At 38.6% G+C, this 15,979-nt stretch overlaps 1 protein-coding gene and 1 non-coding gene across 2 annotated transcripts; both read left to right on the top strand.

Moving 5' to 3' along the window:
• Positions 1-1,383: 1,383 nt before the first annotated feature.
• LOC140173197 (uncharacterized) lies at positions 1,384-15,646 on the top strand. Its single transcript, XM_072195955.1, has 2 exons — positions 1,384-1,788; positions 15,392-15,646. Exons 1-2 carry the CDS (start codon positions 1,384-1,386, stop codon positions 15,644-15,646), a joined length of 660 nt encoding a protein of 219 aa, XP_072052056.1.
• On the top strand, positions 9,769-9,876 carry LOC112805008 (small nucleolar RNA R71). The gene has a single exon (XR_003203623.1). It is a non-coding gene; the product is annotated as a small nucleolar RNA R71 (small nucleolar RNA).
• Positions 15,647-15,979: the final 333 nt, after the last annotated feature.

The raw sequence follows: 15,979 nt of genomic DNA, 5'->3' as shown, positions 1-15,979 counted from the left end.
TTCTTCCATGTTAGAGTTCACGTTAACTAAGTTAACATGACTCTTAACGTGGCCAATTGCCACTTTGTAGCATTAGTGGTGTTCATGTTTACCACTAACACTGGAGCTCCCTTTATCTCCACGTTAACTACCACGTTAATGTAGTTAACGTGGCAATTAACGTGGGCTTATGATGGCTTCGCAGGCGTTATTGGCGACCACCTTTCTTATTAACGTTGCAAGCTCATTCCCATTCCATGTTAGTGGTCACGCTAATTAGATTAACGTGGCTACTAACGTGGTTCTTCCTTGCTTCCTTTGTCATGAAATCAAGCAGATAAAGTGCATCAAAGCTTTAGCCCAAGTCATGAGATTATGCATCATCAATTTGTCATTCAATCCTTGCAAAATCCTCATGAAATCATGTAAAATTCACAATAGTTGCTTGAATCAAGGTGTAAGTGTATTTTCATCCAAAACTTGCCTTATTTACTAAGAAAATGCATGAAACTATCCTAAAACAGTAAAGAAAAGGTCAGTGAAACTGGCCTAGATGCCCTGGCATCATTACTTGAAGACATATGTAAGGAAGTCCAAGACAGTAAAGCTTTCCGGGAAGAGGTGCGATCCAATATGCAGAATCAAGATGCTGCCATCAAGAAACGTGAAACACAAATTGGCTACTTATTCAAGCAAGCCCCTGGTCACAACATTCACACCAACACTAATTCAACTCCAAGGGAGGAGTGTCAGGCCATCACCCTCAGAAACGGGAAGGAATTGAAGGAGACCTACAAGAAACCACAAGAGAATAAATCAGATGAAGAAAAAAAGGAACAAGAGAAAATTCAAGTCTCCACTTCCAAGTCACATCAGGAAGGAGAAGCGCCAAAGCCAAACTTTCCAAAAGCCCTATACCATCAGCAATTGAAGAAGAAGGGAGAGGACAACCAATTCTCCAGATTCCTGGAAATCTTCAAGAAACTACAGATTAACATACCCTTTGCTGAGGCAATAGAGCAAATGTCACTCTATGCCAAGTTCTTGAAGGAATTGATGACCAAGAAAAGAAGCTGGAAGAACAATAAAACTGTGGTACTAACCGAAGAATGCAGTGCCATCATCCAGCACAAATTGCCCTAGAAACTGAAGGATCCTGGGAGTTTCCAAATTTCTTGTATCATAGGAAAAATCACAGTGGAAAATGCTTTATGTGATTTAAGAGCTAGCATAAATCTGATGTCCTTAGCAATGATGAAGAAAATGAGGATTGAGGAGGCCAAACTAACAAGAATGGCACTGCAACTAGCCGACCGATCATTCAAGTTTCCTCACGGAATAGTAGTTGACTTGTTGGTGAAGGTGGGAGACTTTATCTTTCCAGCAGACTTTGTAGTGTTGGATATGGAGGAAGGAGCCAAGACTTCTATCATCTTTGGCATGATATTTTTAGCCACTACCGAAGCCATCATTAATGTCCAAAAGGGTGAACTTGTCCTTAGACTACATGAAGACAAAATGACATTCAATGTGTTCAAGGCCATGAGTTACCTAAAGGACTCATTGGGAGAATGTATGAGGTTAGACTTGGTGGATGCTGTAGTACAAGAGACTCTTGAAGAAGAAGAACTTAAGGGGTTAATAGAGGAAGAGGAATCAGCATCAAGCGAAGAGGTTGCAACAGCTGAAACTCATGTTCAGGGCACACTAGAGGGGAAGGATGAAAGGAAAGAAGCACCCAAATTTGAACTAAAGGCACTGCCACCCACCCTCAAATATGCATACTTAGGAAAGAATGAAAGCTATCCAGTAATCATAAATTCAGCCCTCAGCCAAGAACAGGAGGAAGAATTACTTCAAGTCTTACAAAAGCATAAGGATGCCATTGGATGGACACTTGCTGACTTGAAGGGAATCAGTTCGGCCATATGCATGCATAAGATACTATTGAAAGAGGATGTCAAACCTTCCATTTAGCCCCAAAGGAGGCTGAATCCAGTTATGAAGGAAGTGGTACAGAAGGAAGTCATGAAGCTATGGCAGGGAGGAGTAATCTACCCAATTTCGGATAGCCCATGGGTCAGCCCTGTCCAAGTGGTCCCCAAGAAAGGAGGAATCACTGTGGTACCCAATGAAAGAAATGAGCTAATCCCTACAAGAACTGTCATAAGATGGAGGATATGTATTGATTATAGAAAACTCAATAAAGCCACAAGAAAAGATCATTTCTCACTTCCCTTCATGGACTAGATGCTAGAAAGACTTGCAGGACACGCATACTATTGTTTTCTAGATGGTTATTCAGGATATAACCAAATAGTGGTTGATCCAAGAGACCAGGAGAAAATATCATTTACTTGCCCATATGGAGTGTTTGCCTATATGCGCATGCCATTTGGGCTATGTAATGCGCCAGCAACTTTTCAACGCTGCATGCTTTCCATCTTCTCGGATATGATAAAGAAGTTCATTGAAGTTTTCATGGATGACTTTTCAGTATTTAGAGATTCCTTTCCTAATTGTCTAAATAATCTTGCCTTGGTATTAAAAAGATGTCAAGAGACCAATTTGGTCTTGAATTGGGAAAAATGCCACTTTATGGTGACAGATGGAATAGTCCTTGGCCATAAAATTTCTAACCAATGTATTGAGGTGGACAGAGCTAAGGTGGAGCTAATTGAAAAATTACCTCCACCAAGTGATGTCAAGGCAATTAGAAGCTTTTTGGGGCATGCTGGCTTCTACAGAAGGTTTATTAAAGATTTTTCAAAGATAGCCAAGCCCTTAATCAATCTCCTTATGTCTGATACACCATTTATCTTTGATGAGAAGTGCATGCTTGCATTTGAAAACTTGAAAAAGAAGTTGTCCTCAGCTCCTATCATCACCCCACCTGATTGGAATTTGCCATTCGAACTTATGTGTGATGCATCTGATTTCGCAGTTGAGGCAGTGTTAGGACAGAGAAAAGAAAATTTGGTGCATGTCATATACTATGCCAGCAAGGTCCTCAATGACACAAAACGAAATTATACCACTACCAAAAAGGAGTTGCTGGTAATAGTTTTTGCATTTGACAAATTTAGATCATACCTCATTGGCTCTAAAGTTATTGTTTTCACTGATCACACAGCACTCAAATATCTATTTTCCAAACAGGAGTCAAAACAAAGACTAATCAGATGGATATTATTGTTGCAAGAATTCAACATTGAGATTAGAGACAAAAAGGGTGTGGAGAATGGTGCACGAAATTGTGATCATCAACAATGGTGCCAAAAACTTGGTAGCGCTCTCAAACATGAATCTCACTTTGTCACAATTCCACACAACTAACCAGCAAGTGCACTGGGTCGTCCAAGTAATAAACCTTACGTGAGTAAGGGTCGATCCCACAGAGATTGTTGGTATGAAGCAAGCTATGGTCATCTTGTAGATATCAGTTAGGCGGATTCAAATGGTTATGGAGTTTTCGAAAATAATAATAAATAAAACATAAAATAAAGATAGAAATACTTATGTAAATCATTGGTGGGAATTTTAGATAAGTGTATGGAGATACTTTTGTCCCTGTTGAATCTCTGCAACATACTACTTTCTTACTTTCAATCCTTCATACTCCTTTCCATGGAAAGCTGTATGTAGGGCATCACCATTTTCAATGGCTACTTCCCATCCTCTCAGTGAAAAAGGTCCAAATGCTCTTGTCACAGCACGGCTAATCATCTGTCGGTTCTCGATCATGTCGGAATAGAATCCATTGATTCTTTTGCATTTGTCATCACGCCCAACAATCACGAGTTTGAAGCTCGTCACAGTCATTCAATCCCTGAATCCTACTCGGAATACCACAGACAAGGTTTAGACTTTCCGGATTCTCATGAATGCCGCCAACAATTCTATCTTATACCACGAAGATCATGATTAAAGAATCCAAGAGATATGCACTCGGTCTAAGGTAGAACGGAAGTGGTTGTCAATCACACGTTCATAGGTGAGAATGATGATGAGTGTCACGGGTCATCACATTCATCATGTTGAAGTGCAGCGAATATCTTAGAATAAGAATAAGCCAAATTGAATAAAAGATATTAGTACTTTGCATTAAAACTCGAGGTACAGCAGAGCTCCAAACCTTAATCTATGGTATGTAGAAACTCCACCGTTGAAAATACATAAGTGATGGTCCAGGCATGGCTGAATGGCCAGCCCCCATAAGCGTGATCAAAGGATCATAAGGTAATCCAAAAATAATCCAAAGATGTCTAATACAATAGTAAAATGTCCTATACTAGCTACTAGAGTTTACAGAAATAAGTCTAAGTGCAGAAATCCACTTTCGGGGCCCACTTTGGTGTCTGCTTGGGCTGAGCTTGAGCTTTACACGTGCAGAGGCTTCTTTTGGAGTTAGACGCCAAGTTGTAACATGTTTTTGGCGTTTAACTCTGGTTTATGACGTGTTTCTGGCGTTTGACTCCAGAATGCAGCATAGAACTGGCGTTGAACGCCAGTTTGCATCGTCTAATCTCGAATAAAGTATGGACTATTATATAATGCTGGAAATCTCTGGATGTCTACTTCCCAACGCCATTGAGAACGTGCAATTTATTGTTTTGTAGCTCCAGAAAATCTATTTTGAGTGTAGGGAGGTCAGAATCCAACAGCATTAGCAGTCCTTTGTCAGCCTTCTATTAGAATTTTGCTCAGGTCCCTCAATTTCAGCCAGAAAATACCTGAAATCACAGAAAAACACAAAACTCATAGTAAAGTCCAGAAATATGAATTTAGCATAAAAACCAATGAAAACATCCCTAAAAGTAGCTAGATCCTACTAAAAACTACCTAAAAACAATGCCAAAAAGAGTATAAATTATCCGCTCATCACAACACCAAACTTAAATTGTTGCATGTCCCCAAGCAACTAAAAATCAAATAGGATAAAAAGAAGAGAATATACTATAAATTCCAAAATATCAATGAATATTTGTTCTAATTAGATGAGCGGGACTTGTAGCTTTTTACTTCTGAATAGTTTTGGCATCTCACTTTATCCTTTGAAGTTTAGAATGATTGGCTTCTATAGGAACTCAGAGTTCAGATAGTGTTAATTGATTCTCCTAGTTAAGTATGTTGATTCTAAAACACAGCTAGCCGTGGCGCTAAGCACTTTGTTTTCCAGTATTACCACCGGATACATAAATGCCACAGACACATGACTGGGTGAACCTTTTCAGATTGTGACTTAGCTTTGCTAGAGTCCCCAGTTAGAGGGGTCCAGAGCTCTTAAGCACACTCTTTTTGCTTTGGATCACGACTTTAACCACTCAGTCTCAAGCTTTTCACTTGGACCTGAATGCCACAAGCACATGGTTAGGGACAACATGATTTAGCCGCTTAGGCATGGATTTTATTTCCTTGGACCCTCCTATCCATTGATGCTCAAAGCCTTGGATCCTTTTTACCCTTGCCTTTAGGTTTTAAGGGCTATCGGCTTTTTCTGCTTGCTTTTTCTTTTTCTTTCATTTTTTTCGCTTTTTTTTCGCAAGCTTTGTTCTTTACTGCTTTTTCTTACTTCAAGAATCAATTTTATGATTTTTCATATCATCAATAACATTTCTCTTGTTCATCATTCTTTCAAGAGCCAACAATTTTAATATTCATAAACAACAAGATCAAAAATATGCATTGTTCAAGCATTCATTCAGAAAACAAAAAAAAAATATTGTCACCACATCAAAATAATTAAACTAATTTCAGGGATAAATTCGAAACTTATGTACTTCTTGTTCTTTTGAATTAGAAACATTTTTCATTTAAGAGAGGTGAAGGATTCATGGAATCATTCATAGCCTTAAGACATAGTTACTAGACACTAATGATCATGTAGTAAAGACACAAACATAGATAAACATGAAGCTAAAAAAAAGAAACAAAAAACAGAGAAATAAGAACAAGAAATGAGTCCACCTTAGTGATGGTCGCACCTTCTTCTTGAAGGACCAATGATGTCCTTGAGCTCTTCTATGTCTCTTCCTTGCCTTTGTTGCTCCTCCCTCATTGCTCTTTGATCTTCTCTAATCTCATGGAGAATGATGGAGTTCTCTTGATATTCCACCCTTAGTTAGTCCATGTTATAACTCAAGTCTTCTAGAGAAGTGTTGAGTTGTTCCCAATAGTTATTTGGAGGAAAATGCATCCCTTGAGGAATCTCAGGGATTTCGTGATGATGAGCTTCCTCATGCATCTTTTGAGATCCATGGATGGGTTCTCTTGTTTGCTCCATCCTCTTCTTAGTGATGGGCTTGTCCTCTTCAATGAGGATGTTTCCTCTATCATAACTCCAGCTGAGTAGCATATATGGCAAATAAGATAAGGAAAAGCTAGCCTTGCCATGGTGGAGAACTTTTTGGCTATTTTGTAGAATTCAAGAGAGATGACTTCATGAACTTCTACTTCCTCTCCAATCATGATGCTATGGATAATGATGGCCCGATCCACAGTAACTTTAGATCAGTTGCTAGTGGGGATGATGGGGCGTTGGATGAACTCCAACCATCATCTAGCCACAGGCTTAAGGTCCAGTCTTCTCAATTGAACCGGCTTGCCTCTTGAGTCTCTTTTCCATTGAGCTCCTTCCACACATATGTCTATAAGGACTTGGTCCAATCTTTGATCAAAGTTGACCCATCTAGTGTAGGGGCGTGTATTTTCTTGCATCATAGGCAAGTTGAACGCCAACCTCACATTCTCCGGACTGAAATCTAAGTATTTCCCCCGAACCATTGTAAGATAGTTCTTTGGATTCGGGTTCATACTTTGATCATGGTTTCTAGTGATCCATGCATTGGCATAGAACTCTTGAACCATGAAGATTCTAACTTGTTGAATGGGGTTGGTAAGAACTTCCCAACCTCTTCTTTGGATCTCATGTCGGATCTCCGGATACTCATTTTTCTTGAGCTTGAAAGGGACCTCAGGGATCACCTTCTTCTTGGCCATAACATCATAGAAGTGGTCTTGATGGACCTTTGAGATGAATCTCTCCATCTCCCATGACTCGAAGGTGGAAGCTTTTGTCTTCCCTTTCCCTTTTCTAGAGGTTTCTCCGGCCTTAGGTGCCATAAGTGGTTATGGAAAAACAAAAAAGCTATGCTTTTACCACACCAAACTTAAAATATTGCTCGCCCTCGAGCAAAAGAAGAAGAAGAAGAAAATATGGAGGAAAGGGAGAGGTGAGTGGTTTCAGCCAAGGTAAAGGAGAGATGGTTGTGGTGTGTGAAAATGAAGAAGGATAGAGGGGTTTATATATTGAAGGGAGAGGGATTAGGTTTGCCATCTAGGGTGGGTTTGGGTGGGAAAGAGATTTTGAATTTTGAAGGTAGGTGGGGTTTATGGGGAAGAGTGGATGGATGTGAGTGGTGAAGGGGTAATTGGGAAGAGAGTTTGAGGTGATTTGTGAAAGTTGTTTGGGGAAGAGTGTTATTGGATTGTGTGAAGAAGAGAGAAGGTAAGTTGAGGTAGGTGGGGATCCTGTGGGGTCCATAGATACTGAGGTGATCCTGTGGGGTCCACAGATCCTGAGGTGTCAAGGATTTATCATCCCTGCACCAATTAGGCGTGTAAAATGCCCTCTGCATACAATCCTGGCATTTAACACCAGATTGATGCTTGTTTCTGGCGTTAAACGCCAGCTCTATGCTTGTTTTGGGCGTTCAACGCCAGTCTGTAGCATGTTTCTGGCGTTGAACGCCAATTCCATGCTTGCTTCTGGCGTTTAACGCCAGCTTTCCTCAGGGTGCAATCCTGGCATTTGAACGCCAAAATGTTGCTTGTTTCTGGCGTTCAACACCAGAAAGATGCTCCTTACTGGCGTTTAAACGCAGTAGGCTCTTCCTCCAGGGTGTGCTTTTTCTTCTGCTATTTTTGATTCTGTTTTTAATTTTAGTATTTGTTTTGTGACTCCACATGATCATGAACCTAATAAAACATAAAGAACAATAAAAATAAAAATAGAATTAGATAAATAAAAATTGGGTTGCCTCCTAATAAGCACTTCTTTAATGTCAATAGCTTGACAGTGAGCTCTCATGGAGCTTCACAAGTGATCAGGTCAATGTTGTAGACTCCCAACACCAAACTTAGAGTATAGATGTGGGGGTTTCTCAACACCAAACTTAGAGTTTGGTTGTGGTCTCCCAACACCAAACTTAGAGTTTGATTGTGGGGGCTTTGTTTAACTCTGTACTGAGAGAAGCTTTTCATGCTTCCTCTCTATTGTTACAGAAGGATAGCCTTGGACTTTAAACACAAGCTAGTCCCCATTCAATTGAAGGACTAATTCTCCTCTGTTAACATCAATCACAGCTCCAGCTGTGGCTAGGAAGGGTCTTCCAAGTATGATGCATTCATCCTCCTCCTTCCTAGTGTCTAAGATTATGAAATCAGCAAAGATGTAAAGGCCTTTAACCTTTACTAACACGTCCTCTACTAATCCATAAGATTGTCTTTGTGATCTGTCTGCCATCTCTAATGAGAATGTGGCAGGTTGTACCTCAATGATCCCCACTTTCTCCATTACAGAGAGTGGCATAAGATTTATACCTGATCCCAGGTCACACAAAGCCTTCTCAAAGGTCATGGTGCCCATGGTACAGTGTATTAAGAATTACCAGGATCTTGTTTCTTTTGAGGTAAAGTTTGCTGAACCCATGTATCTAGTTCACTAATGAGCAAGGGAGGTTCACCTTTCCAAGTCTCATTACTAAATAACTTGGCATTCAGCTTCATGATGGCTCCTAGATATTGAGCAACTTGCTCTCCAGTTACATCTTCATCCTCTTTAGAGGAAGAATAGTCTTCAGAGCTCATGAATGGCAGGAGTAGGTTTACTAGGATCTCTATGGTCTCTATATGACCTTCAGATTCCTTTGGGTCCTCAATAAGGAACTCCTTCTTTCTTGAGAGACGTCCCATGAGGTCTTCCTCATTGGGATTCAAGTCCTCTCCTCCCTCTCTAGGTTCGGCCATGTTGATTATGTCAATGGCATTGCACTCTCTTTTTGGATTCTCTTCAGTATTGCTTGGGAGAGTACTAGGAGGAGTTTTTGTGACTTTCTTACTCAGCTGGCCCACTTGTGCCTCCAAATTTCTAATGGAGGACCTTGTTTCACTCATGAAACTTAAAGTGGCCTTAGACAGATCAGAGACTATGTTTGCTAAGTTAGAGGTACTCTGCTCAGAATTCTCTGTCTGTTGCTGAGAAGATGATGGAAAAGGCTTGCTATTGCTAAGCCTATTTTTTCCACCATTATTAAAGCCTTGTTGAGGCTTTTGTTGATCCTTCCATGAGAAATTTGGATGATTTCTCCATGAGGAATTATAGGTATTTCCATAAGGTTCACCCAAGTAATTTACCTATGCTATTGCAGGGTTCTCAAGATCATAAGCTTCTTCTTCAGAAGATGCCTCTTTAGTATTGTTGGATTCATTTTGCCATCCATTCAGACTTTGAGAAATCATGTTGACTTGCTGAGTCAACATTTTGTTCTGAGCCAATATGGCATTTAGAGCATCAATTTCAAGAACTCCCTTCCTCTGTGGCGTACCATTATTCACAGAATTCCTCTCAGAAGTGTACATGAACTGGTTATTTGCAACCATGTCAATGAGTTCTTGAGCTTCTGTAGGCATTTTCTTTAGGTGAATAGATCCACCTACAGAATGGTCCAGTGACATCTTAGAGAACTCAGATAGACCATAATAGAATATATCCAAAATGGTCCACTTTGAAAGCATGTCAGAAGGACACCTTTTGGTCATCTGCTTGTATCTTTCCCAAGCTTCATAGAGGGATTCACCATCTTTTTGTTTGAAGGTCTGAACATCCACTCTAAGCTTGCTCAGCTTTTGAGGAGGAAAGAACTTAGCCAAGAAGGCCGTGACCAGCTTATCCCAAGAGTCCACGCTATCTTTAGGTTGAGAGTCCAACCATGTTCTAGTCCTGTCTCTTACTGCAAAAGGGAAAAGCATGAGCCTGTAGACTTCAGGATCTACTCCATTAGTCTTAACAGTCTCATAGATCTGCAAGAATTCAGTTAAAAACTAATAGGGATCTTCTGATGGAAGTAGGTGTAGTATAGTCACCAAGCATCCTCCTTGCATTATTATTTTTGGCTGCCACCTCCTCTTCCTTTTCGAAAATTTCAGTAAGGTTGTCTCTGTATTGTTGTAATTTAGCTTTTCTTAGTTTCCTCTTTAGAGTCCTTTCAGGTTCAGGATCTGTTTCAACAAGAATATTCTTGTCCTTGCTCCTTCTCATATGAAAAAGAAGGGAACAGAAAATAATAATAGGGATCCTCTTTACCACAGTAAAAAAATTCCTTTATGTTAGTAGAAGAAGAAAAGAATAGAAGAAGGAAAAGAGTTAAGAATCCAAACACAAGGGGGAAGATAGTGGGTTTGAATTCTTGAGTGGAAGAGAAGTGTTAGTAGATAAATAAATAGAGGGAGATGAAAGAGGGAGAATTTCGAAAATAAATTTTGAAAAAGGGTTAGTGATTTTCAAAAATTAAGAGAAGAAATAAAATTAAAATTAAAATTTAAAACAATTAGTTAATTAAAAAGAATTTTGAAAAAGAGGGAAATGATTTTCGAAAACTAGAGAGAAGAAAGTAGTTAGGTGGTTTTGAAAAAGATAAGAAACAAACAAAAAGTCAATTAGTTAGTTGAAAAAGATTTGAAATTCAATTTTGAAAATATAAGAAGTTAGAAAAGATATTTTGAAGTTGGATTTGAAAAAGATATAATTTGAAAAAAGATATTTTGAAACGTAATGATTGAAAAAGATATTTTGGAAAAGATTTTATTTTTATATTTGAAATTTGATTACTTGACTAACAAGAAACTAAAAGATATGATTCTAGAATTTAAAGATTGAACCTTTCTTAACAAGAAAGTAACAAACTTCAAATTTTTTAATCAATCACATTAATTGTTAGTGAAATTTTTGAAATTTTGAAATAAAGATAAGAAAAAGATTTTGAAAAATAATTTTAAATTTTCGAAAATCATAAAAGAAAAATGAAAAAATTTTGATTTTTTTGAAAAAGATTTTGAAAAGATAGGATTTTTTTAAATTGAAAATTTGACTTGACTTATAAGAAATAGCTAAGTTTTAAAAATTTTTGATTAAGTCAACTCAAATTTTCGAAAATTATGAGCAAAATAAGGAAAAGATATATTTTTTATTTTTGAATTTTTAATGAGGAGAGATAAAAAAATAAAACGGCATTTTGTGTTTTTCTCTTTTCTTTTTGGATCAAAACAAAGAATGGATGCAAGAACACTATGAATGTCAAGATGAACCAAGAACACTTTAACGATCATGATGAAAATCAAGAACATATTTTTGAAAAATTTTCAAGAAAAGAAAACATGCAAGACACCAAACTTAGAAATTTTCAATGCTTAAACACTATGAATGCAAAAATGCACATGAAAAACAACAAAAAACACAAAACAAGAAAATTTAAAGATCAAACAAGAAGACTTGTCAAGAACAACTTGAAGATCATGAAGAACACCATGCATGAATTTTTCAAAAAAATGCATAAATTTTAAAAACATGCAATTGACACTAAACTTAAAATTTGACTCTAGACTCAAACAAGAAACACAAAATATTATTTTAATTTTATGATTTTCAAAAATTTTTTTCGAAAATTATATTTTTGAAAACGAAAATAAAGAAAAAATTTTATGAAAGATTTTTGAAAAAAAAATTACCTAATCTGAGCAACAAGATGAACCGTCAGTTCTCCAAACTCAAACAATCCCCAACAACGGCGCCAAAAACTAGGTGCACGACATTGTGATCATCAACAATGGCGCCAAAAACTTGGTAGCACTCTCAAACGTGAATCACACTTTGTCACAATTCCGCACAACTAACCAGCAAGTGCACTGGATCGTTGATGAGCGGATAATTTATACGCTTTTTGGCATTGTTTTTAGGTTGTTTTTAGCATGATCTAGTTACTTTTAGGGATTTTTTCATTAGTTTTTATGTTAAATTCACATTTCTGGACTTTACTATGAGTTTATGTGTTTTTCTGTAATTTCAGGTAATTTCTGGCTGAAATTGAGGGACTTTAGCAAAACTCTGAGAAGGAGGCTGACAAAGGACTGCTGATGATGTTGGAATCTGACCTCCTTGCACTCGAAATTGATTTTCTAGAGCTACAGAACTCCAAATGGCGCGCTCTTAACGGCGTTGGAAAGTAGACATCCAGAGCTTTCCAGCAATATATAATAGTCCATACTTTATTTGGGAATTGACGATGTAAATTGGCGCTCAACACCAATTACATGTTGTTGTCTGGAGTTAAACGCCAGAAACACGTCACGACCCGGAGTTGAACGCCCAAAACACGTTATAACTTGGCGTTCAACTCCAAGAGAAGCCTCAGCTCGTGGATAGATCAAGCTCAGCCAAAACATACACCAAGTGGGCCCTGGAAGTGGATTTATGCATCAATTACTTACTCATGTAAACCCTAGTAGCTAGTCTAGTATAAATAGGATAAGTTACTATTGTATTAGACATCTTTGGTCTCAGTTTTGTTTTATTCTTCATCTTGGGATGATTAGTTCTCAGATCATGGGGGCTGGCCTCTTGGCCATGCCTGGACCTCTCACTTATGTATTTTCAACGGTGGAGTTTCTACACACCATAGATTAAGGGTGTGGAGTTCTGCTGTACCTCAAGTTTTAATACAATTACTGCTCTTTTCCTATAAACTTCATTTATTCCTATTCTAAGATATTCGTTGCACTTCAACTTGATGAATGTGATGATCTGTGACACTCATCATCATTCTCACCTATGAACGCGTGTGACTGACAACCACTTCCGTTCTACCTTAGACCGGGCACATATCTCTTGTATTCCTTAATCAGAATCTTCGTGGTATAAGCTAGAATTGATGGCGGCATTCATGAGAATCCGGAAAGTCTAAACCTTTTCTGTGGTATTCCGAGTAAGATTCCGGGATTGAATGACTGTGACGAGCTTCAAACTCCTGAAGGCTGGGCGTTAGTGACAGACGCAAAAGAATCAAGGGATTCTATTCCAACCTGATTGAGAACCGACAGATGATTAGTCGTGCTGTGACAGAGCATTTGGACCTTTTTCATTGAGAGGATGGGATGTAGCCATTGATAACGGTGATGCCCTACATACAGCTTGCTATGGAAAGGAGTAAGAAGGATTGAAGGAAGAAGTAGAAAAGTAGAAAAAGAAAGGGCACAGTATCTCCATACGCTTATCTGAAATTCCCACCATTAATTTACATAAGTATTTCTATCCTTTTTTATTTATCTTTTAAATATCTAATCCAAATACATTTGAATCTGCCTGACTGAGATTTACAAGGTGATCATAGCTGCTTCATACCAACAATCTCTGTGGGATCGACCCTTACTCACGTAAGATATTACTTGGATGACCCAGTGCACTTGCTGGTTAGTTGTGCGGAGTTGTGAATTGAATTTTAGACACCGTGATATTGAGCACCAAGTTTTTGGGGCCATTACCGGGGATTGTTTCGAGTTAGAAAAGAATGAATCACAATTTCGTGCACCAATCGTCCAAGTAATAAACCATACATGAGTAAGAGTCGATCCCACGGAGATTGTTGGTATGAAGCAAGCTATGGTCATCTTGTAGATCTCAGTTAGGCGGATTCAAATGGTTATGGAGTTTTCGAAAATAATAATAAATAAAACATAAAATAAAGATAAAAATAATTACGTAAATCATTGGTGGGAATTTCATATAAGTGTATGGAGATACTTTTGTCCCTGTTGAATCTCTGCAACATACTACTTTCTTACTTTCAATCCTTCATACTCCTTTTCATGGCAAGCTGTATGTAGGGCATCACCGTTGTCAATGGCTACTTCCCATTCTCTCAGTGAAAAAGGTCCAAATGCTCTTGTCACAGCACGGCTAACCATCTGTCGGTTCTCGATCATGTCGGAATAGAATCCATTGATTCTTTTGCATTTGTCATCACACCCAACAATCGCGAGTTTGAAGCTCGTCACAGTCATTCAATCCCTGAATCCTACTCGGAATACCACAGACAACGTTTAGACTTTTCGGATTCTCATGAATGCCGCCAACAATTCTACCTTATACCACGAAGATCCTGATTAAGGAATCCAAGAGATATGCGCTCGGTCTAAGGTAGAACGGAAGTGGTTGTCAATCACGCGTTCATAGGTGAGAATGATGATAAGTGTCATGGATCATCACATTCATCATGTTGAAGTGCAGTGAATAACTTAGAATAAGAATAAGCCAAATTGAATAAAAGATAGTAGTACTTTGCATTAAAACTCAAGGTACAGCAGAGCTCCACACCTTAATCTATAGTATATAGAAATTCCACCGTTGAAAATACATAAGTGATGGTCCAGGCATGGCTGAATGGCCAGCCCCCATAAACGTGATCAAAGGATCATAAGGTAATCCAAAAATAATCCAAAGATGTCTAATACAATAGTAAAATGTCCTATTTATACTAGACTAGCTACTAGGGTTTACAGAAATAAGTCTAAGTGTAGAAATCCACTTCCGGGGCCCACTTTGGTGTGTGCTTGGGCTGAGCTTGAGCTTTACACGTGCAGAGGCTTCTCTTGGAGTTAAACGCCAAGTTATAACGTGTTTTTGGTGTTTAACTCTGGTTTATGACGTGTTTCTGGCGTTTGACTCCAGAATGCAGCATGGAGCTGGCGTTGAATGCCAGTTTGTGTCGTCTAATCTCGAATAAAGTATGGACTATTATATATTTCTGGAAAGATCTGGATGTCTACTTTATAAAGCCGTTGAGAACCCGCCATTTGGAGTTCTGTAGCTCCAGAAAATCTATTTTGAGTGCAGGGAGGTCAGAATCCAACAGCATTAGCAGTCCTTTGTCAACCTTCTGTCAGAGTTTTGCTCAGGTCCCTCAATTTCATCAAGAAAATACTTGAAATTATAGAAAAACACACAAACTCATAGTAAAGTCTAGAAATGTGAATTTATCATAAATACCAATGAAAACATCCCTAAAAGTAGCTAGATCCTACTAAAAACTACCATAAAACAATGCCAAAAAGCATCTAAATTATCCGCTCATCAGAGAATAAGGTAGCAGATCATCTATCCAGGATCCCTTGTGAGAAAGGTGCTACACATGATACAAGTGTAAACGATTTCTTCCCATATGAGCATTTAATGTTGGTTCACAAGGCACCCTGGTTTGCAAATATTGCTAATTTTAAGGCAGCTGGTGACTTGCCTCTTGGAATCAACAAACATCAAAGAAGAAAACTCATCAATGATGCTAAATATTTCATTTGGGATTAGCCATATCTCTTCAAGAAGTTCTCAGATGGAATCCTCAGAAGGTGCATTTCAGAAGAAGAGGGACGAGAGGTCCTATGGAGTTGCCATAGTTCTAGTTATGGAAGTTATTTTGGAGGAGAAAGAACTGCAGCAAAGGTACTACAATGTGGGTTCTTCTGGCCCACTATCTTCAAGGATGCTAAGGAACTGGTAAGGAGCTACGACGAGTGCCAGAGGGCTGGAAACTTGCCTAAGAGAAATGAGATGCCACAGTAATTCATTTTAGAACTCAAACTATTAGATGTATGGGGGATCGACTTCATGAGACCATTCCCGACCTCATATTCGAACAAATATATTTTGGTTGCAGTGGACTATGTATCTAAGTGGGTAGAGGTCGTGGCAACCCCAATGGTGGACGAAATTGTGATTCATATGTTATTGCATTTTGTAAAATTCATTGCTTTTTCTTTCCCTGGCAATGGCGCCAAAAACTTGGTGTCAATGCCATGGTTCACAACTTCGCACAACTAACCAGCAAGTGCACTGGGTCGCGCAAGTAATACCTTACGTGTGTAAGGGTCGATCCCACAGAGATTGTTGGTATGA

Source organism: Arachis hypogaea, chromosome 5 (genome assembly GCF_003086295.3).
Source record: "Arachis hypogaea cultivar Tifrunner chromosome 5, arahy.Tifrunner.gnm2.J5K5, whole genome shotgun sequence".
Classification (NCBI taxonomy): Eukaryota; Viridiplantae; Streptophyta; class Magnoliopsida; order Fabales; family Fabaceae; genus Arachis; species Arachis hypogaea.
This window is presented reverse-complemented; position numbering and strand designations above follow the sequence as displayed.